This window comes from Pygoscelis adeliae, unplaced genomic scaffold (assembly GCF_000699105.1).
Source record: "Pygoscelis adeliae isolate BGI_AS28 unplaced genomic scaffold, ASM69910v1 Scaffold232, whole genome shotgun sequence".
Taxonomy (NCBI): Eukaryota; Metazoa; Chordata; class Aves; order Sphenisciformes; family Spheniscidae; genus Pygoscelis; species Pygoscelis adeliae.
Window position 1 is genome coordinate 2,388,154 of NW_008824473.1, and position 24,316 is coordinate 2,412,469.

Consider the following 24,316-nt stretch of genomic DNA (forward strand, 5'->3'; position numbering starts at 1 on the left):
TGCTGAGGGTGGTGAAGCACTGGAACAGGTTGCCCAGAGAGGTGGTGGATGCCCCCTCCCTGGAACCATTCAAGGTCAGGTTGGATGGGGCTCTGAGCAACCTGATCTAGTTGAAGATGTCCCTGCCCACGGCAGGGGGGTTGGACTAGATGACCTTTAGAGGTCCCTTCCAACCCAAACCATTCTATGATTCTATGAACAGGCTCCTGGTTTGTTAAGGGAGGGACCACACTTTCCCATAGTCTTGTCAGGGGCTTAGTTGGACTGTGGACATGGATAGATCCCATCCTGGTCCTTGTACTTCTACAAATACTAGTACTAAAGAACTATAGGCAGTGCCAAACATAGTGCTATTGTGAAAAGCCGCACACACCTGAAAGAAAAAGAAATATAGGAGCCTGATCTCTCCTCCGTGCAAGCCAGCAGGCAAGGGTGCAGAGCTGCCCTGGCCTCTAGCTGCTGGTGGGATGTATACTGCTTTAACAATGACCAAATGTTCTTCTGACTCCCAGTGTGAATGACCAGGTGAAGGCAAAAGCAACTTGTGAAGCAGCTCCAGCTCTTTCCTCCATTCCCTGACTAGCGGCATGGAGCGTGGGCTGGCTTGTGCAGGCAGCCTGGGGAGAGCTCTGCCCCAACGCCTACGCAGGATGACCCAGCAATTCTCGGTGGGGTTGGCTGGGCTTCGACTGTGGTTGTTGTTTCCTATTTGGCTGTTAAAATAAAGCTTTATGCTCTACAGACTTGTCATTGTGGCCTTTGCCTGAATCCGACATAATTTATGTAGAAGGCTGTCTGGGTCTCTCAGAGGGGACAGAGCCAAGGCCACTCTTCACTTTCAGTTCCCGCAGGGGGTGGCCAGCCTATGTCCGTACAAGCTCATTCCAGGCCATGGCTCAGACACTTCCCTCTCAAATGAAATGTCTGGGCTGTTTTTAACCACATGTGCAAAACTAAGGCCCAACAGGGATAAATGAGTTTATCTGAAACACAAATAAGGAGTCTAGGGCTCCATGCTCAGCTGTCCCACTGGAGATAGAAGGCCTTACTACCCCAGTAAGGACTGTATCTGAGCAAAGCACATTAGCTAAAGCCCAGCCCTGGAGTTGGGCAGTCAGTTTCCCTGAAGGTTCAGAGACTAACACGGGGTCCCTGTCTAGCAGCAGCCCACTCCTCTGTTAGTGTTGGTTCTCCACAGCAGTCGGGGGGTTCATTCCAGGGGTGTCCCTGCATTCTTCAGCTGCTCGGATGGCCATCAACTTCTCGTGCATCTTGCCAATCAGCTGATCAGCATAATTTCTTCTGTGACTTACTGTCAGCTGTTTTGCAGCAGCTACAGCTGGAGCTGCTAATACCATCCCCACCATCCTCTTCCTAAGCCTCGAGCGAATGCTGCAGCCTCAAGCGAATGCTGCAGCTGAGTGCCGCGGCCATCGCGGTTTACTTAATAACTTTTGTATTTACCACATCTCTATAAAACTTGAGATTTTTACTCTCCCAGTACGCATGAGAGAGAGGGGACAATGCTGCCTTTCTCCTGTTACATACAGAGAGGTTGTGCTCAGAGGCATGAAGTAACTTGGTTGAGGACAAATGGATAATTTGCAGGAGAACTGGAAATGGAGCCTTCAGGTTCAGAGTGCCCTCATTGTAAATACAACTATGCCCTGTCTTTCTGAGTGAGAAGTAGCTCATTAAGACAGAAGGATAAACCTACACCCACCTTGCTGTGTGAGACCCAAACTGGTCTTGGTCTTCCCAGAGTCCATGTTCCACCACTCTCCTGGCTGGTCCCTGACTCTCTTCCTAAAGCTCTGAGAGCTCAGTTACCTACTCTTACTGGGGTCCAGCATTTATTTCTGTTTCCTTCATATAATATGTGTGTGCTTGCTACAGTAGACACTGCCCTGTAGGTTCTGACTGTGCTGCCAAGGGTTTAAAGAGTGTACAAGTAAGTAGGCCTCTCTTTTAAAGTGCCTGTTAACTCCCATATTTTCTTAAACTATTTGAAAAGCTCCAGATCGATGTGAGGAGATGCTCCCCAATGTCTCTGCCACATGTGCGCTTTCAGAAATGAAACCTGTGCATTGGAAAGACCTACCTGGAACAGAGTGTTTGGTCCCTGCAGCCTGGCAGGACTCAGAGGAGCAACAGGGCTGAGGCTGCTCCAGAAATGAATGCTAGACAGCAGCGGGCTTGGGGTCAGCAATAATCCATTTGGGGTCTGCAAGACAAAAAAACACCCCATGATGCATGCCTCGGGAGTTACAGCTCCATACAGTAGTCACAACCCCTAAAGACTTACTGAATTCAGACATACAGCAAGCCAAGTATCCTGGCGGGCAGCAGCTGCCCATCCAGCCCTGCACCCTGTCTCCACAGTGGCCAATACTGGGTACCTGCACATTTAATATTCCTTCATATGCAAATTGATTTCATTTCTATCGCGATTTGCTTAAGGAGAGACACAGTTACTGTTTATTTCAACCATGCTAATGCGACTGTATAAAATGCCATGCATGCCCCAACGTCTGTAAACACAGCCTAGTCTCCTTCAGAGTAATTTTTTACCTTTTGAAGGGCAGCAATTGCTTGAACTGACTGCAGTTTTTGAAGCATTAATGCAATTGCATGTGGAGCCAAAAGACCCACTGCCAGCCTTTGAAGTTTACTCCTCTGATGGTGCCTGTTCAAAATGGAAGAAGGTTCAAGAAACTGGCAGTGCACAGGCTGACGCAGCGAGAGGCAGGGGTATGGGTTGGGTGCCCAGAGGGATGGTGGAGAGCACAGCTAATTGTTTAAAAAGAACCAAAATGGCAAGAACTAGGAATCCAAAGCTTTTCCCAACTTGGAGGCGGCTCCTTCCAGTGCCATGGCGCACAAGGATTGCTGGGAATGCTCTCAGCACTTCTAAAGCACAATTGGAGGGGAGGTAGAGTTAAAGCACATGCAAATCTCCATTCAAAGGAAGAATCACATGAATTATTCTGTATCCAGAGTAACTTTTATCTTTCCAAAAAAGAACATGAAAGTGATGTGACAGTTTTGAACACAGTATTTGGCATAATGAGTTAATCTCACTAGTAACCTTGATGCCAATTATCAAAATCAGTCCTATTTAGCAAAGCACTTAATGAAATTTGAGCGCACACTTAGCAAGTAAGTACGTGTTTTGCTATGTAGGACAAGTGCCTCAGTGCTCTGCTGAACTGGGGCATCAGTTTGTCCAGAGTTTAAAATATGTAAAGAGAAGATAGAAGATAAGGAGTATCTCCCCCTAGTAACCAGTACGTCATGCATTCTGGTACCTGCTGGCTTCCCACCAGGCCAGAAATACAAACTCCCACATATGGCAATTGCAACCAGGGGTCTCACTTAAAAACTGCTTGCACCACGGGCTGTCACATCTTGTTGCCAGGACTCTGCAGCGAGCAGGCTCAGAAAGGCAGGTACCACAGGTCATGTGGATTTTGAAATATGACGGACATATTTGCAAAGCAGTGCCTGAGGGATCAGCTGTGGTGTTTGAGGCTCTGTGCAAACGCACAAGAATACAGACCTGCTCTGACGCGCTTGCACTGGAGTTCACAACAGGGTCAATTAGTTTAACACCAGCAGAAGAGATGGGAGAGACAAGGAGCAGCAAACATTAAGGTCCTCCCAGTGATTCTGTCCCAAGGCGTCTGAAAGGCTGTTTAATACAAAGAGCTTGGCTGCTCTTGAAGGGGACGATTTCTCTAGGGAATCTCAAAAGAAGCAGGGTTCATGGAGAAATGCGAAGGGAAAGGACAGTGCCATCTCCTTTGTGCTGAAGAAGATGGATCAGAAACACCAAACCCCGTGGAAGAAACCACAGTTACGTCCCAAGGAGCAATAAACACATGGTATTGCTGGGAAAGTACCGATGAGGTCAGGGTTTGGATATATTTGGATGACAACAAAAGGGGCTAAGAGTGGGTGGAGGCCTGGCAAGGAGAAAATTTCTGTCTTGATCTCATCAAGTGACAGCTCTTGTCAAGATATCTTAGAAAAAATACTTGACAAGCAGGCATTTGTGAATGGCTTCTTCACAAACACCCTCTTCCCAGGACCACAGTGCTTTCACAGGACAGGAAAACAGCAGTACCAGTGAGCGCACCTTTCCTGTGCCACATTACAAGCTGATGCTCCACGGACAGGCAGCTATTGATGGGGATTTACGAGACTGACAAAGAACACACCGAATTAGGTCAGGATAAATACTCAGAGATCTATTTACAGAAGAGCCTACTAACCTTAAAACCAAAGATGTAAGCAGCAAGACCCAACACCATTCAACTAAGGACACAGCATTGTGTCAGCCATACTAAGAGCTCCAATGAGCTATGCCTCGGCTCTTTATTTTTTCTCTAAGAAGCCGCAGACATCCAGAACTGAAAATGCAGTTCTTGAGAGGGTCTTTTGAAAATAATGAAGAAAACTTGGAGGTGTTCATTCCTACCTAGATACAGCCAGAGCAAGTCTTCAGAGAGAGAGGAGATTTGAAACTGAGCTGTCCTCCGTTCATCTCTGGAAGCATGTTAACATGCCTAACAACAGTGCTAAGCAAAAGCTCGTGTCCTCTGATGATCAGAGCACTGTCTCCAAGTTCTGCCAGAGCCAAGAGCCAGCCAAAGCAAGCCTCCAAATCTGTTAATATTTAATGCAAAAAGAGCACAGGGCCTCCCAGGCTTGTTCTCAGTATCGCCATCAGCCAAGCATCAAAACCACCAGAGGAAACGTGTAAACAACACCACAGCACAGGCTATCCTTAAATTACACACAGAAATTGATGTGTCACTTCATTTTCTGCCCTCATACAGCTGTACATCTGGTATTAGACGTGGAACCCAGTGGGAAGTTCCTACTTAAAAAATGTCATTATAACCTAAGCATAGGAACAGTTTAAATAGAAATAATTCATTGCACAGAGAGGATTATGTTAAGCAACAATGCTCATGGCTCCTGACTTCTCTGACAAAGAATGCATGTAAGTACAATCTTTCTTGTCACTTCTAGCTGTCAGATAACGGACAAGTGCTGTCACACGTACATTACTTCCCAGGTCATTAGGCACGTGCTGGAGCCTGGATGGTGTATGTGGATGCAATACAGACCATGCACGTGCTGGCTGCAAGCACACTACTTTGTCCATAAGGAAACAGCATGTTGTAAATGTTACAAATGCTAAAGTAGAGGCCTGAAGAAAAAGAGTGAGTCACAATTATATATCCACATTGGCCAAGGGACAGCCAACAAAAATAACAAACATAAGTAACCTGTAAAAGAAGCAAGTACTGAACAAAATCTAAATATCTCTCTTTGAAGCTAACCAAATGGAAAGCTGACATGTCTCTACCGAAGTATGGTACTGTATGCACTGACATCTTCAAACCCATTTTTCTGTTCTGAAATTAGTTGTGCACATCACGCGCCCTTTCTCAGGGGTCCACCCGAGGGTATTCCTCGTGACTAGCAGGTACAATGGAAAGCCATCTGAAATACCCTCTCAGGCAGCAGGACCTTCTCTGAACCTACATCACTCTTGGAGCAACTGGTGTCTGACATCCTGTTCTGCCCCTGCCCCATGGCAGCAGGTGTCTACCACTGGGATCTGATAAATCAGAGATCATTTGAGATACGATGCATGCTCTTCCTAGGATAACGGGATGAACTGCAGATTTCCAGCCTAAATTATGGCTTTAGTTATTTTGCATTGTGGTATTACAGTTATCTGAACACAGTTGTTATATAGTTTTTATTTTATATTCACTAGGTCAAGTATTTAGGATGCAGGATGCTTCTTATCCACACTAGAAATAGAAGGCTAAAAGAGAGGAAAAGCAGCTATGTTGCTGTATAGCCGAAAGTTTAAATAAATGGACCCAGGAACTACCCTACACGGGTGCCATCCGCCTCTTCTGTGATAGGATAACCTGTAAAAAAAGATTTGTAATGGCATTAAGCTGGATCAGAGTCATCACGGCCTTAGCTAGCCACCCTGCTAAAGGAGGGCCACAATCGCCTACCTAATTCCCTTCTATGTCTTTCAGGGGCAATAAGTACACCAGTTTATAGATGAATGAGAAAATTAATTGTTCAAAGAAATAATTACAAAATGAGGAAAGAAATCTCTGCTCATACTGAGTTTTGGGGCAGCAGTAGATTAAAGCGAGCTTGTAATAACTCATGCTGTCATTGTGTCTGGTTGGCATCTGATATGATTTATTTGTCAGATTTGCTCCCTATGAGCAAAATAGTTACTGTGGTTATACCACAGTTAGAGGTTATAAGAATCTGTCAATGCACCTCAATTTTGGTTTGCCACACTTCTGTTCTTCCTGCCAAACATAACTTCACTTAAAGGCTTTATGATGTCAAAAATGACAGATAACGGCCCACAAAATCCTCTTTCTTTGCGACACAACTTCGTATCTCAGTGGCTTACAGGTGTGTCTGAACTGCAATGGCTTTGCACAAACTTGCTCTGCAGCCAGCTGAAAAGCTCAATAAGAGCAAAAGCTGTGCTGGCCGAGAGCACTTGCCGACACTCTCACCTCTGCCAGGCCTTCATGCCGTGCAGGCACACGATGCTGCCCGCGGCCAGCTCAAAGACCTCTAACACCTGGCTGCACTGCAGGCATCATCTGTGCAAAACCTCTTCGAACAGGGAAGAGGTAAGGGGATTCTGGATACAATGTGACCCCCACACTGCTTGAAGTAAATGAGAGCTTGTAACACACACCTTTGTATTTATTTATTTACTGTTCAGTTTGTTTCATTCAGTGCTAGTATTTGCATCAACTTTTATTTCAGGGGGGGATGTTAGGGGGTGTTCCCCATTGGGATAATTTTACTCTTCCATTTTTTGCCTAATTTTGCAGTGGTAGCGTAAGACAAAACTCACCGATGAACACACCAAGTCATTATCTACGTGATTTTCCTCTCCTCTTCTGAACTGCTAGATTTTTTTCATAGACTTGCTTGAAAATGAGAACTCACTATTGACATTACCACAAATATGTGATTAAAAAGAACAAAATAACCTACTGGTTATTCAGTAGGTCTGTGCTGAAAGGAAGCTCTGGCAAGTACTCTGTGGATCTGTAAAACTCTGGAAATCAAAACTGGCTTAAGAGCCTTGTCTTAGAAACCACTCCATTTGCTCCATATTCAAAGACTAACGAAAAGGTCACACTGTTTGAATGGACGCAACATCTAGTAGAGAAATCTAACCGAGCATCCCACAATGCACATGCTCAAGTTGTGACCTACAAAAACCCTGTGTTTTTCTTGCTGGCTTTTTCCTGCTTGTTTTGTAGACCTGGAGGCTGGTTTGAACTGATAAGCGATTCACTCATGTTAACTAATGGCTGCCCATCTCGTTATCCTTGCAGGCAGTCTGTGAACTGTGATGGCTTTTCCCACACTCACGTGGGAACCCCAGGAGAAACCTACTTTCCACCCTTTCTTCAGACGTCTGCTGTGTGTCCCTCTTCCCCATGTTTTTTTTTCCATCAGATGACAGACCCATAGAGCTAACACTCTCGGCCACATGGAGGGAATACCTGGCTAAAGCAAGAGTACAGGAGACAGGCAGGTTTTACCTGTGCAGTGAAGAAAGCTGGAGTCAGGGATCCCGAAGGAAGTGCGGGGCTGTTGAGGGCGATGGAACCGATGTCGGTGCTGGAAAGAACCATAGGTGGGGCAGAGATTTCCAAGCCTTTGGGTTTTTTAGCTTTTGGGGGAAGAGATGGAGATTTTGCCTTGGAGCCTGAGGAGAGGTTCAGAGGCTCAAGGGAATCTGAGTCGTGGCAACTGGACTCAAGGAAGAGGCTCCTGTGTTCTGCAGGGAGGGGTGAGGTGGGAGACAGAGACGGTGACCTGGAGGAAGATGACGATGGAGATGAAATGCTGGCACTGTTGGGTAGCATTAAGGAAGATATTTTAGCTGATACTGATGAGCTGAGAAAAGCAGAGGCAGCTGCTGTTTCGGAAGTGGAAGGCAATGACACCATGGGCCTCATAACTTGTTTGTCTGTTTTGTTTGTCACAAATCTTATAACAGTCCGAACTTCTTCGACTGGTGTGTTTCCTTCTGACTTCTCCTCCAGTTTTTCTGTTTTGATTGGCTTGTAAGGGTCTGGCTGGTTCTGCAGAGAGTTGATAGTGAAAGAGGAGTACAGGCCAGAGTGGATATATTCATTACGGCTTGTGCTTTTCAGTGCTGACAAGCTGTGCTTGTGCTGATCCCTGCTCTCAGAAGGCATCTTACAGTCGCTGTCCTGCAGCAAAAGGCTCTCTCTGCTGATTTCCACAGCATGTGGATCCATTTTTAAGATCTCAGGAAAGGAGACAAACTTGTACACAAATTTTTGTCCGATCACTTTCTTGATGATGTTCTGCAAATACAAAAGCAGATGCTAGAAAGATCAGCATTTTAGAGGCACTGAGTACAGCAAACATAAGGGGGTTCACAAGGGTAGCGGGGCATTGCTCCCTCCTCAAGCTGAGCAGGTCATTTCAGTGGGGCTCCTAATGCTGCTCATCCTTGGCTCATTCCCGTATTTGTGCTCAGCCAGGGAGACCATCCCCTGCTCCTCATGGTGCCTAACAAAATCACCATTACTAGGTGATAAAGACTGGGCTGTTTTCCTCCCGCTTCCTCTGAGGTAGCTTGGGAATATTTTCTTTCCAGTGAAAACAATTCTGCCGCCTTGCAGACTCGAGCCATGCCACCATTTGTGTTTCACAACAAAGGCAAACTCCTTCATTTATGCCTCCCAAAACTGACACCAACTACCCTGAGTGTGAAATACTCTCGGAATGTCTGCAAGGGACAAAACCACCTCAGCCTCCCTGCTCCAGTCATTTACCCTCTCTTCCTGAGTGCACGCAGAAGGATTGACCTAGGCTGACGGTGACTGTCCTTCTTTCAACAGTCATGAACTATGTCTGTGACAAATGCAATCATTTGCATGGAGTGGAAAAGTACTTGTGTCCTGCTGCATCCCCTGTGCTATCTCCAGGTTTGCATTAGGCTCAGGATGCTCACTGGTGCAGGCAGAAGGTTTTCATCAGTCTAAACTGGCTATTGAAATTAATTACTGAAAAAAATCCCAAACCTCTCAAAGGTTTGTAGAATTATTTCTTTTTTTCTTCATATTTGACATAATAAAAGTGTCCCCTTTATGGAAAGAACTGATTCCCTTTGAAATTGAAACCTTTTATGAGGGTCCCGTTTCCAGTCCTAGCTCTCTTACTGCAAACCCGGGTATGCTGTCTGCTCTAACACAATGCACGGTATCCCCGAGGACGCAATGTGAGCTCCTCCACAGAGACACTTTATGGCACCAGGTGCTGGCCTGGCCTAGGAGAAGGACTGGAACATTGACCACCCTAAGCCAAGTGCTGTGGAAGACAAGAAGCAGTATTTCCTGACATTTCCATAGTGATTTCTCTCTTCTTGAAGGCCCTGGTGGAGAGTTTGTCTTTAAGTCACCTCTGAAGAACCCTTTCCGAGAAGCTTCCCTTTAGTGCAGCACATCTGCTGCACCTCCAGCTGATGCTCTGCAAATAGACATTTGCTTTGCTGTACATAGAGGAACGTAAATATTTACAATATTCCTAAAAATCTAATTTGTTTTTCATTCTACCACAGATTCTGAGACCAGTGGAGGAAACATTTGTTAAATTGATTGAAAATGAAAAATAAAGAAAGAAAAAGGAATACAAACATCATCCCTATTTATATACGGGCAGTACCTAGTGCTGGGTGCTCGCAGTGCCCGCACTACACCTTTTTTTGTCACAAAAGCAAGGCTCATTTTGGGAAAGAGGAGTCTGCACTTGGGTATTGCAACCTCTTCTGTCTTTCAGCTGAGCTACCGCACTCTGTAATTCATCTATCTGAATGTCCTGGCATTTCATTCAGGCACCTTCTTGAATACAAAATTAATCCTACAAAGAGCCCTGGGATGTAGCTTTGCTTCACAGGTCAAGAGCTGTGGCACAAATGGAGAAAGTTGTTTCCCAAGTTGATAACGGGGATCTGTAGCAAGGAGGAGAATTAAATTCAGCAAGCACATCTACCCACCTGGCAGATCCTGCAATGCCTATTTTTGCCCTCCAAAAGTTCAGGACATATAGTTAGCCCACAGGATCTCAGTCTGCATGAGCTTTAATTCCCATAGCTTTGGGCTTGGCCTAGATTTTTTTTTTTTTTTGGTGCTAATTAGGTGACACATTGGATGGACACACTTTTTCTGCACTCTCAATATTACATCCTTCTTGAAAAGGGCAAAAACTCCAAACTACTCACATACGAAAAGAAACACCCTAACTGGATTTCGTTTTCTTTTTTTAATATGTATTTTTTAATTTAAAATAGTACCTCCCCTCTGCTCCTGGCAGCTTTGAGTTATTGTTACATCAAGCACTGGCAACTGAGATCCTACTTGGAAAATGTGACTCCCAGCAGAAAAAGATTAAAAGTATTTAAGGGTGGCACTTTTACACTGGTGCAGACTTGAAACAGGGGAACATTGCTATAAAAAGTATCCGAATGGGTTCGTCAGTTTATACTTCCTCTGTTATTATTAAATATAGTTATATTTTAAGAAGGTCTCAGTGCGGCTCCTCTGACTCCGTAAGCCTGCAGCAAAGGCCCACTTAACGATGGCTGGAGATGAAAAGGATTCAAGTGCAGATCCCTCAAGCACTTCGCAGGCTTCTCATAAATGTGGAGCCTGAGGAAATCTCCATCAATGTGTAAGAGAAAATAAGGACACAAATTAATTAAGTGCCTCCAAAATGCCACTGACTTTTCTAAATTTTTTTGACAAATAATTGAAGTGAAGGTAAAAAGCAGCTAATTTTTACCATCACCTCAGTGAGCTGTCAGAATCATTCTGAGCTGTGGACGATGGTTCAAACCACAGAAGACAGTGACAGGCATCATGACAAGCAGGAGTTTTCCACCCTCAGTTTGAAAGGGTGAAGAAGGCTTCCTTATATTAAGGACTGCATTTGCAGGGAGACTAGACCACTTGCTTGGTAGCAGGACAGTAAGTATATGTGCACATTCAGCCGTTTTTTTTTGTTGCTTGAATTTTCTAGGTAAATTCCCTCGTGAGCAGGCTTGCAATAAGTGCTAGTGGCTGCCGGCCAGGGCTGCAGGGAACTCTGGGGCTGCGCTGCCGGGGAAGGCGGCTGCTGGGCCAGTGCAGCTGCTGGGGAGGAGAACTGGGCAACCAGGCCAGGAGAAAGGGCTCCAGTCCAACAGCTTAAAAAAAAAAATCTTATCAAGAGACAGCATTCTCTGACATTTAGGATAAGGTCAGGGAGCTGGGAATGCCCCTCTTCTGTTGGCTTCTCGACTGTTCATCACTTAAACACTTTACACTTCCTCTCTTCTGTCCCCAGTCTATAAAACAGTGACTACAGCAAATGTGACCACCCCGCATTGCAAAGTGCTTTGAAAGCTTCTGATACGAACTGGGTACAGCACTGCCTGACGTCTGCTCTAGCTCATCAGCTGTGTTAGGGAGCTCAGGCTTATTCACACCACATCACTTCAGACACTCACTTTATGAGCACCTCCAAAACCAGCCTTACCCAAGTGCTCTGAATCACCAGCTGGAGGGACGGGTCTCTCTCCCTGTCCTTCTCCACAGACCAGCTGGCTGAGCTAGATGCCAAAGGCTCGGTGGCCTCGTTCCCCCTGCAGCTTAAACCAGGCTATAATGCGGTTGGAGTTTTTTCGTGTTAACTATGCATATGCCCTCCCGAAATACACAGGAGCTGTTTGCCCATCTCAACAGCACATGACCTCTGGGTTTCTTTCCATTTTTCTTCTGTCCTCCCAGAAGTCTTCCTGTGCATTGGTGCAACTCAGACTTCGTTTCTTCTATCATGTGTTTGTGGTTTATTTTCATCAGCTCTGACTCTTACTCCTGTTTGAGCCATTTAGAACTAAGGTGTAACTATACTACCAGTGTGACACAAGGATTTTAGTGGCTTAGCTCAAACCTGTCAACTAGCAAGTTTGCTGCTGCAGGAGCCACTCAGGAGACTGAGCTGGGAAATGGGACCCAGTTCCTAGTTGAACTTCAGACTAATGAGGGGCCTCAGGGGCAGGAAGACCAGATTGGGACTTTTTTATTCCTCCCAGGAAGTCACCTATAATCAGGGTGCCTGAGATCTCAAAATTTATGGCAGAACAGGATGAACTTGTCTGTAGGTACTAAATGTCCCTGCCTGAGAAAGAAGAAGGACCAGAGCTGTTGCTGCTGCACTTAACTCCCATTTGGATGTGTTGCAAGTTCCCTGGCTCCAGGAGTATACTGAGGGATGCGACATGTGCAGGGACACTTAGGCTATGAATTCCTCACAGGACTCTATGAGGAGGGAGCCGGGCTGCCTCCAGCTACCAGGAACCCTACCCAGAGAGAGGGCTGCTCACACTCCAACGTCTGAAGTACGTAAGATGGCAGGAGGTACCTGTGGCTGCATGGTTTGCTCCAAAAAACGGAGCGTGTGTCCACATCAGTGTGTGCAGGCAGGCAGATTCTGTTAACATCATACTTTATGCACTTATGCTTATTATACTGTGTGCGTAGAACCTAGATTTTCTGAAATTTTTGATGGAGGCACAGGTGCTACTAGATTGTGCACCTGTACTGAGCTTCGGAAGTGCAAGGCTCTTATTTAGCTGGATTTCAGGCTTTCCTCACCCACCTCCATCTGGAAGGCAAAGGCCACCTGGCTGGCACCTTTGGCCAGGTTCTCTGCTCCCTCTGCTGCAGTTCACTGGGCGTCCCTTTCCTCTCACATCAAACATGAACTGTTTGTCACTCCTTTCGGGGGAGTTCTTGGGTTTTCTCCTCTGCCTCTTACTGAGTATCAAATTCTTTACTCCCATCTTGCCAGAAGGACAGCACTCAATAACCACTTCTATGCCATTTCAGACAAGCACTTTCTTGAATTCCACACACCACTCTTGAAAGAAGCTCCTTCCAATTCTCTATAAAGCTATTTTCTAATGCTCCTTCAAGTGTTTCCTTATAACATCTTACCTGTACCACTACAAAACATATAGTTGGTACTCTAGCACCATCATACTGCTATCGTTTCATTGTAATATTCTATTTCTCCTGAGGTAACTCAAGAGAAGACCTTCCCAAAAGTAAAACAAGAGTTTCCATTATCACTTTATATCCTGAAGTTCTGTAAGCAGAGCAAGCAAGGGAAACCTCTTTCCAAAACAATTCTTCCATGCTGCCACCCACACTGGGACATTAAAAACAGGAACTAGTAACCAGGCTACTGGGTCTGACCTGTTATGGGAGGGGAGGGAATGCCATGGGCACCTCTGAATCCTAAGAGCACCTGAGAAGCTCTGTCCCCTGCACTGCAACAAGCACAAAGAAGCCCGTATTATTTATATACTATACATCATACTGCCAACCCATCTAAACAAGCAGGCAGCCATAAACTGAAACTAAAATGATTTATTCTGTCTTTAGAAGACAGACTGAACAGCACTCACTGAGTAAAGCCTAGGGCCACATACTATTCAGAGAGGATGCAAAAATATTGAATAGCTGCTCATCGCAACAGTATGGGACTGTGTAATTAAAGATGCAGCATAACTCATGCAAACATTAAGCTTACCCAGGGAACTGCGATTCTTGCATTTCCTAACTTCCCAGGGCTTCACTTCTGCAACTGTTACATCCTATTAATGTCGGTATCTGCATGTAATTTCCTGGAATCACCCTCCTTCCCTCAAAAAAACCACTCATGGGGAAAACTCACTAGCTTCCCTCTTGTGGAGTCATCTTGAAATATTCATGGGGACCTTTAGTAGTCCTGAAACCTCTAGAGACTTCCAAAAGGTATCTGTCATTACAGCCATCAGAAAAACAAAGTAACTGGGCAACTTCAACAAGAAGAAACCTACTAATCCTACTTGTAAAGGTATTTTAGTTCTACACATCAAGCTGAAGTGCTCTGCGTGGGAATAGATGTGAAGGTTTTCCTTCCCTGAAAGCATTACAAGAGATTTCTGACCGGCAGAAGTGTGTGACATGATGGGCATGCTTCTGAAGCTGTAGGTAGAGAGTGCAGAATGCCTTTCCTCAGCGCTATCTATTATCTGTTCTGCTGCTCTGTTGAGGCAACAGGGGAAATGCATTAAATAAAAAGGGGGGAGGGGAATTTGGGCAACAAACGAAACAGGAAATGGAAAGTCTTCAGATTATCTACAAACCTTTAGCAACCAGAATCATGGTAGCAAATTACAATCAAGACATGCCGTACTCTACATTTCCTGGGGTGCTTTATATGTGAATTTAACATAAATCTAGCCATCAGCCTCAACAGCATGTCATGCTTGCTTTCAAAGCCAGGCTAAGGAACTTGTCCTAATTGTATTATTTTTCTCCAGTACTGGAATTAATTTACTTTTAAGTTCAGATGAATCAGATGATGAATTTTAACAAGCCACTGTTCCCCCCAAGCAAAATGGCAGAGCTCATAAACCTCCATTTATCCAGTGATCAGTTTTTATTTCTCCACGGTGAATAATTTCAAAGACAAACCATGGAGCAGTAGCTCAGTTAGTGTCAGCTGTATGCAGTTGCAGTAGAGGGCAGCCAAAGAAAGGAAGGCCCATCCCTTGTGCCACCATCGTTTCTAAAAAATCACTGCCCTTTGCCTCAAACTCACATGCTGCCAGATCATTTGGGTTATAGGTAGAGAAGTCCCTGTTGATAATTCCACAACCCAAACGAAGACTTGTCCAGAGTTCTGCCTCTTGCCTTTCCTGCTGCCAGCCCCCAGCCTGCAGCACAATGTTTATCCCATTGGCTCAGTGTGCATCCCATTTGCCCCAGCACACCCAGCTGCCAATGCATCCATCACTGCCAACAGCAAGGGAGGGGACAAGGATCTCAGAAAGCTCCTTAAGGCTACCTCAGCGTCTAGACTGCTCTTGGTTTATCCCACAAATTGGTGAATGGTCCAAGGGAGAGGAGTCCAAAAGTCCGAGAGGGGCTCTTTCACCACACCAGCCCTTCCCCTTTTGTTTTGCAGAAGGGAAGGAAGAATGCCAAGGAGCCTTTCATTCCCTCCTCGACTTCTTCCCTTCCTGTGCTATGCAGCATAGACTGAACTGAAGGCAGAGGAAGCATTTAGGACTGAACCCACTGCTGAGCACTCCCTGCCAGCCTACTAGGATTCATTATCTGCTATCTTATGCCAGTATCTCTCACACTTCGAAACCTGCAGCAAGTTCCCCTGTCCCTCTGCACTCTCCTAATAATCTGCCTATCATCTCCACTGCCTGTGAACCAACAGGACACAACACGCCACACCCACACAGAGAGCGAGAAGCTCCCACTGTTTTCTGCTAAAGGAGTTACTCCTTCAATTTAAATAGCAATAGCCATGGGTTTGGTTTGGGGTTCAAACCCTGATCACAATACATGGGGAAGAAAGACCTTATCCCTCTTTCCGTCTAGGAGCTACGACCTCCATTGGGCTGCAGAACTCCTGGAAAAACGGCCAAAATCCTTGTGCCACACCTAGATAAAATTTGCAGACAGAAAAGAGCACACAGTCCAAGAAAGCAGCTGTAAGAACAGCAAGCAATCACCCTAGCCAGAGCCCTGGTGAAGAAACTACAGCCACTCCTCTGGCAGATGCTGCGTGAGCAGAGACAAAACAGATGACAACCGAGGAGGAGGGGGTGGGGTGGTGGGGGGGGGGGGGGGGGGGGCGCAACTGAAAACAGTACAAGGGTAAAACAAAAGAAAGGTTAAGGGATAACAGAAGAAAGGGAGCCTCAAGGAGCCATTATAGTCCATTGATTTGAAGAGATCAGAGAGATCTCAAAGGACAAGTACTACAAAGATCTCGTCCCTTGTTTTTAAGCAATGTCTGTTCAGTCACTGTGTATTTGGGCTCTGCCTGGATATGCTGTTCATTCACCAGCAGGCACTCTGTCTCCATTGATCCCAGTCAAGTTTATAATCAGAGGAGTTGGAGTCATATAATGAAGTGAGCGTCCCCATGCTGAGCAGAAACCTTTTTAGTACTTAGTGAAGGGGAATTCATCACACCAACTGCTTGGAACGGCCGCTGCACTGTCCTCTCTGAATCCTTTTGTGCCTTCTCAGTCAGGCCACCTTTGAAACATGTTAAGTGGAAAAATTTGACTTCTAGTGGACAGAACACTAAAAACATTTCATTGCAGAACTTACAGCTCTAAATCTGAAACTAAAAAATTCTTACAGGAGAAGAAGGAGTCCTCCCAAATTCCAATGTGAGTAATGAAAAGTCTGATCATCAAATTGTGCACAGTTAATTTGCAGTCAACATGTTTTTTGATTGCTGTGTTAGACTGGCTGCATAGCACCCAGCCCCACTGTGCCCTTCAAGAATTAGTGCACTACAAGTAATACATGACAACAGTACTCTGAGCTCAGTTCAGCAACAATATCTAGTTTCCTCTGCCTTGTGCAAGCAGCAAGCATGCCGTAACTGTGTTGAACACTGGCGTTACTCACTGTACAATCTCATCTCACTGCCTTTTCTGAAAATCAAGATGAGAACAGACCACTAAGCATGGCTATGAAGTTTTCCTTTTTAATATACAAAAGCTGTAAGTCCTTCTTTTCAATATTTAATGTTCAAGAATATAGGAAATAGTAAAACCTATTAATTTAGACATATTATTAAAAAAATCCATTTAAAGGGAACTAATCCTGAAAAGATTTAATATTAATTAGTAAAATTAATGTTAAAGTTCATCCAAAAAAGGCTGGAGAAACAATTTGGGAACTCCTTGCATTTGCTGGAGTCTAAAATTGAGAAAGGTGAATATGCAAGATATTTTAACACCTCCGTATTTGTGTTCTACAATTTTTTCCTTCTAGTATCTTGACACATCTGAGAGATTCCCTTCAAATATCTTTCTGTTATAGCCATCTAATACATATCCTGGTTACCCCTCGTTCTCATTTTTGCATTCTCTGTTGTACTGTTGCCACCTTGCTTCATGCTGAAGAATAAGACCAAGGACTAAATGTCAAAGTGAAGGACGGTTTCACGAGAGTGACAGTGATCTTATGAACTCCCACTATACTGCAGAAATTTTATTTTCAGAGGTGCTAGCTACCAGTAACCTCTACTGACCTCTTTTAGATTGTGGGCATGTTCATGACGTCTGAAAATCAGAAGCAAATTGAGTGATCTAAAGAATTCCAAATTACTATGTTCACTATGTTATTATTTCAGATTTCAGTTTTAAATAAAGAGGTTGAAAGTGGAGCTCTCAACAGCCAACAGCTCTGCACTAAGTGTATGCCTACACTATCTGCCTGTGACAAGCTTCTGAGAGAGGGCAAATAACCACAGCTTGCCAGTTATAAGGTTGTTGCCTGACCTGTGCTGACTCCTTGGGTCTTCTTAGTTCTATCAAACCTCAACAGATGTATCTGTGAAGGAGGGGCAAAATTCAGTAGGTCTTGTAAGGGCAGAAAAATTGGATTAAGAAAGCCCTACCAAAGCACATGTTCCACTATTTTGACTTGGGATACCCAGAAGATAAGTTCCCAAGTGGGAGTAAATTTAACATTCTACAGCAAATACAGTCTTCACCTGAGATGAGCTCAGCATGAGACTACTACCTTGACAAACAGACCCAAACATATCCCTGCTCTGACACCCACCACCTGACCAGCTGCTTTTCCCTGTTTGCTACTCTTATTCTGCACTCTCATCCAGTAAGACGTCACATTAGTGCTCTCTCATATATATTGCTGCTAATTAAATGATATCAAGATATAATCTAGACTACTGTTGAAGCTAACACAGACTTTGTCCTAAAATGACGTAGTGGAAAATTTCCAAACTCTTAGAAACACTGAGCATTAACAAAGGAATAGTTACAGTGAGATCCTGCTGAGGCAATACTGCACTGTCAGTATTTCCAGCTAATAAATTAGGACCCAATACAATTGTAGAAAAGATTTACCAGAAAGCTCAGGCATGGCTAGCTAAAACACTGGCCAACAGGATCTATGCTCCAAAAGATGTGTCCCATGAAAACTGTGAAAACTCAACCCCGCCCTCTATGCTGTTGGGTTGGTTGTTTGTCTTTTCCTTGTTCTGACATAAGTGATACCTGCTGGTACAGCTGCCGTTCTGCCTGCTGCATCGCAGTATCACTGCTTTCTACCACCTCCCTGCATTCCAGAAGATCCTATGCAAGCTGTAATAATCAAACAGTTCTCCGTTATCAACAGTTATTTTATTGTTGTCAAAAGCTACAGAAAATATTGGGTAGCCAAATGCATAAACACATGAAAGCATCAGTAAGTGTAAACCTAGGTCAAAACCTCCCCTCCTCAGGAAATGGGATGTGCAGTGTTTTCCTGTGCATCTTTTAGCTGCCCTCTTACCTCCACTGTGATTGCCTTCAATACTGTTGTTTGTTGTAAAAACTAGTTAGAGGAACTTTTGAATAGCTTCCACATAGAGGTGAAATATTAAATGGTAGTGTTTCTATTTTCTTAGTCTGCATGAGAATAACAAAATTTACCTTGTCATAATAGTATCTGAGCGCTCGGCTCAGCTTGTCATAATTCATATTAGTTTTGTTTTTTCTGAGTCCCCACAGCTTAGCCACTTCTTCTGCCTTGAGTAGCTTGAATTCGCCATCATTAGACGTCCAGCAAATCAGGTGCTCATGTTTCTGGTCTAGCAGCAACTGCAAAAGGAACTGCCACAGTGTGATTGCACTCTCCATACCTACAAGGGACAAAGGAGAGCAACAGTGTGAAAAACATTTGGGAGCAGGTGTTCCACCCAACACTCATTTCAGTAACAGGCTCTGTGTAGGAGCCATCCTACATAATTGAGCAAAGGAAGCTACTGTATCATTTACAACCAAACATCCACAAGACCTACAGTTCTTGCACTCCCGTTTCAGTATTTTTTCCACTGCTATTTTCTGAAGGGACACATAAAATAGAGTAAGTATTTAGAAAAGCATTGCCTGCATAGTGCACGTGGTACAGGGTCATCCCCAGTTGGTGTCTTCAATTCAATGTTTGCAACCACCCTTCAAAAAACCCACCAAAAAAAAGAGGGGGGGGGGGGGGGGGAAAGGACATGATGTTGCTATGCACTGAAATGAGCCAAAAACCCACTGTTTACTGTCATGAGAAGTATACTGAACTCGTTCGGATATGTCACTGTAAGGAAGGGGAGGAAAAGGGAAGACCAGAGCAGTTGCCTTTGGTTAGAGGACCAGAAACCACGCTTTCCCTCTCCCACCACACGCACCTGCCTTCCCAGCATCATACGGCCTTTGTCTATTTTGTTTCTTCCAGGGCCTGAAATGGCTCTTGCTGCTTCTGTTTGCCAATTCAAATAGCTCAAAAGATATTATCTATTTTGCAGAAATGCTGAAAGTCCAGGACACTTGAGCACAGTAAAGTAAGTGAGGTTTACCCTGTACCTTTCTCTAACAGGGATCTTTCCTTTCATTATACATACGACTGAGAACTAGGAATATTTTTAACAGTGCCTGAGTCTCACTTCAAAGGTTGTTTGAATATTTTTTTCTCTGCTAAAGGCTGTTTGAATATTTTTTTCTCTACTAACTGCCTGTGCTACTGAGCCCTCCCTAGAATAAACCTTTTTTTCAGGCACTACAATAGAAGGATAAACTTAAGGATGACTATATTCCAACTATATACAGAACTTGAAACTTGGGCGTGTTACCACTGAAGACAATTTATTATTGTAGTGAAGATTGACTAAAATTGACCTTTTAAACTACAGAACTACAAAATGAGATTTTCCCCCATTTTCAACAACATTGACAGCCTTAGCATGTTAACACTGTATGAAATCATTTTTTCTTGGTCTCTTCTGATACTTAATTTGGACATATTATGTCTAACTAATGCAGATTTAAAGATGCCAGTATTACTGGGTCAACCGACTATGGCGCTAATGGGGCTAATTATTACCTGACTTATCTTTGTACATGTAACAATGGATATTTTTGTCTTTATCTAAATAAGCTCATTATTTTTAACTTCCTTGCTCATTTTGTTTCCTAATATATTACTGTTTGTGTCCTAATAGATTACACGGCCAGAATATGCCAGGCTTACTGCCTGACATTTCCCTTGGTGTGTTGACCACAGGAGGGCACAAGACTTCTAGCTATCTACCACATGGAACAGTACAGCAGGCAGCTGAGGGAAGATTTACCTCTTCAAGTCTGCCCCCAGCACTAAGGAAATCACGTTGCATAAGCTTCACTAGTATAAAGGAAAATAAATTGCATAAGCTTCACTAGTGTAAAAGCAAGTTAAAGATACTAGAGAATGTTGTCAATAGTTTTACAGAAAAACAGAATTTGGAGCTCTACGTTGATCCAAATAATTTCTAAGTACACTGGCCAAACAAGAATTAATGATGGTTTTATTATCCCTAAAAAAGCCTCATTTCTCTAATTAACCAAGAATCCAGTCTGAAGGCAAGGACAAAAACATCTATCCCTGACACCCAGCTGTGTAACACAGTAACTACATAGCACCTTCAAGAGACGGCAGAGGCTCCCAGGACTGTTAGGCATCCTTGAAACAGAACTGCCTATATGGATGATTTGGCACTTTCAACGGTTTGCATTTGCTTCATTGCATTTTTTTATCACTTTATACAAATCCTTTTCCACATAGTGTAAAGCAGGAAAAAAATGTATAGCTAGCTTTAAATACACCTGAAAGTGATATACTCACTTTACAGTAAAAATTCCTTTAAACTACACCATCTGCGCAAGTATTAACATCTTTAATGGATTATTTATCTCTAACATCATAGCTAATAAAGTATCCCTACTAATCTAGCATCATATGGAAAAAAAAATGTATAGCTAGCTTTAAATATACCTGAAAGTGATATAAAATTCCTTTAAACTACACCATCTGCGCAAGTATTAACATCTTTAATGGATTATTTATCTCTAACATCATAGCTAATAAAGTATCCCTACTAATCTAGCATCATATATATACACTTTTAAATTAATATTTATGAATTTTGCAACTTACTTCACTAAACATGTGTAGGTATATACAGCCATATTACTTTAAAATAAGCTTAGTCTCTGTACATCACGTATTATACAGCAATACTCTGCATAATTTCAGCTTGTATCATACAACTCTTCCGAACAAGAAATCACAAACAGAACTTTTTTTGCTCTGGAAAATTAGAAGCAACTTATAAATATCTTTCTTCAAAATTGTATTAAAATGTGTATGGGTGTCCCACGCTACAAAGACCTGTCAGTAGAACTTCAGCTGAGGAAATTAAAGATGGAAGAGAGTTATAGAAGCACCAATAAAAACTCCACCACCATGCCATTAGCCAAAACAGGGCAATATCTCAGAGGTACAATTCTCTCATCCAGACCTTAAATTACATCTTCCTTCAGACCATCAGCCATTATGCCTCTTCAGAGAATTTAGGTGGAACTGAACTCACAGTGAAGCGCATTTTGCGGCAGTCTCCTCCACTCCCACTCACCTCTGCCCAAGGACACTCACAGGGTAACCTACAGCTAACGTTGCACTACACTTTCCATTATGAACCTATTTTCTGATGCTCATTGTTTGTAAAATGTAAACAGTTTTGGATTCCATTTTATCTGCTGAGTGTGGGCCTCATGGTGACTCAGCCATAGGCATAATGTAAAATGCTCTGAACAGGCTTTATAAAGGACCTGCACACCTCAGAATTCAGCAGCAATGTGCTTAATCGGTATGTGCATAAATCTTCTACTGGATATGACCCAAGTCTGCCCATACAGAAATGAGATTACAACAGCTCAGTGCTGCATTGTACTCCATCCCTCCATCTGCCACTGCGTTCCTGTCTAAAGCTTCCCATACTGCTTGTATAACTGTTATGTATATGATTCCTAAATGAGGCAAATCATGCAAATTACATTTTCAGCTGATCATTAATTGTATGGCCTTTTTCTTCTAAGCACCCAGCTTGAGGCATTCAGGTCTGAGTTGCACTGAATATTCACAGCTGTAACTACCTTTAACAGAAGCTTTGTGCTCAGCTTATATGGTAAAATCTTAAATACCTTGAATTCGGTAAACTGTGTTAATCTTTGCATCTCGTTTCCATTCTCTAAAATGTGATTTGCAAGGGAATAGTAAAAATCTAAGATCCTGCAGTGACAGGATTTTTAAACTGATGCAAAATATGTCATTTCCAATCAGGTCAACAGAAGTATCAACCTGCCTTTCTCTATGGGCACCACTTTGGGGTTCCGCAAAGTATTAACTATCCTCTTGGGAGGACAACATGGCCACACAGTATACTAAGCCTTAACTTGTGCCTCATTTGAGTGGTGGAGCAAAAGAATCGCATGACAGATATACTACAAGACATGTAATTTAACCAAAAATGTGCTACCTGTATTAAAAGTTATTGTAAATTATGATTGGGAGGAGTCAGAAATCTTCAGTAAACACTGTATTTCATTTATGTATTTTCTAATTCTTTTGAATTTTTACTGACTCTAAGGGAATTCAGTGTCTTGCCTTAATTTGACAGAAATGGGTGTTAGGATGTGGTCACTTCCTACAGGGCACACATTTCACATCGCATTCAACTCTTTATTAATATTAAATAGTAATAATAAATATTCCTGTCACTTCTGTGCTCAGTACAGAATTTGAATGCTGGGCACTAAATAATACATGGAACCACATACTGAATTACATGGATTAGAAGAAAAATAGTTTAAAAAAATCACTTATTTAGATAGTGACATCCATCTATGGTACAGAATGAGACAGGCAACCTATGTAAGAAACATATATTCTGTGTCATGGAAAGCCTAATCAAAATTCATATAGACAAAAGAGTCAATTTTTTCATCCATTAACTTTAACACATGTGGTTTTGCCATCTTACCGTTTTTTAAATATTTATACAATGCATTTGACAGTCGAAGACATTTTCTAAGCCATGAAACAAAATTTGCTAGGTTGACCTGACCTAAATAGCCTAGTAATTTTACTTTGTGATCAGTTCCACTACCACTGATGCAAATAATCACTGGCATAGCTAGAAGGAATTATACTTGGAAATGCTGTGTTAGACAGCAAAAGGATATTTCAGGACCGAGTTTTCTGAAAGTCCATTTCTCAGGCAGCTGTGACAGGTAACCACACTAACACCCTCTGCATTACCAATTTACAGTCTTTCAAATGTGTGGCCCCCTATACAAAGCCTGATGCATGATCAGTGTGATACAATGTGGTCTCCACACATCAAGTTCTAAGTTCAGGACTGATGCAGCAAGGAGGGAACTCAGAATATCTGTGCTGATAATACTGCCCCTATTCATTTCAACCAAATTAAGGGACTAACGGAAATGCCTAAACTTGGAGCGGCAGCAAAGTCAACACCGTAAGCTCTCCCTGAAGAGAACAATAGAAAAGGACAGAGACATCTGCAGGGCAAAGCACCCCATCTAAGAGATGATTTTCCTGTAAAGGGGGTGCCCAAATTCCTCACTTAGGTGAGGAGCACAAATGCCAAACACTGGCTCTCCCCTTAGCGTATGGAGACTGACTTCTACCAGCATGAGCAAGCATTATGAAAACGTTACACAAGTTACACTAGAAACGGTTAAGACGTATGAACACATGTGCTGAAGAGCTGCACTACCATTTTTTTTGACCAAGACAATACATACAAAATTCCGTATGACAAAATGTCAGTAAAGTGGCATTAAGGTCCAAAAAAAAAAAAAGTCATTAACCTTCTGGGCAAAATAAAACAAATAAGCAAGTCATCTTAAATCCAGGCAGTAAAAAACCAGGAGGCTCAGAGACAAAGCTAGCTAAATAAAAAGCTTAGCATCAGAAAGATTTATGACATGAACTGTGAGATAAGTAGGATACTCTTTGAGGCATTAAGTTTTGTAGGACTCTTGCATAGGAAAAGCTAGAAGAAAAAGGCAGAAAGCTGGAAAGCAGTTCAGTAGCATTCAGAACCTCTGCAGAGGTCCTTAGCTTCCATACAACTATGTTACAGCTGTGTTCTTATCTTCCGTTCTCCCACATACTCCAGGTTTCCTACCTGGATTCTTTCTCTCCACTCTACGTTAGCTCCCCCACAGCCTTTCTAAAATAAAGAGATATACTGCTGATCCTGGACAATCAACATGAACAAGTTCTGAAGGCTA

The 24,316-nt window shown here is 43.2% G+C and overlaps 1 protein-coding gene across 1 annotated transcript in view; it reads right to left on the reverse strand.

Moving 5' to 3' along the window:
• The window catches only part of ELK3 (ELK3, ETS-domain protein (SRF accessory protein 2)), a 23,525-nt gene extending 4,691 nt beyond the window's left edge, over positions 1-18,834 (reverse strand). Inside the window, exons 1-3 of the mRNA XM_009321309.1 lie at positions 18,626-18,834; positions 7,626-8,420; positions 2,102-2,224 (exon numbers count right to left, since the gene is read on the reverse strand). Of these exons, the coding sequence (XP_009319584.1) occupies positions 2,102-2,224; positions 7,626-8,420; positions 18,626-18,832 (1,125 nt within the window). The 5' untranslated portion in view covers positions 18,833-18,834. The remainder of the gene's footprint in view (positions 1-2,101; positions 2,225-7,625; positions 8,421-18,625) is intronic.
• Positions 18,835-24,316: the final 5,482 nt, after the last annotated feature.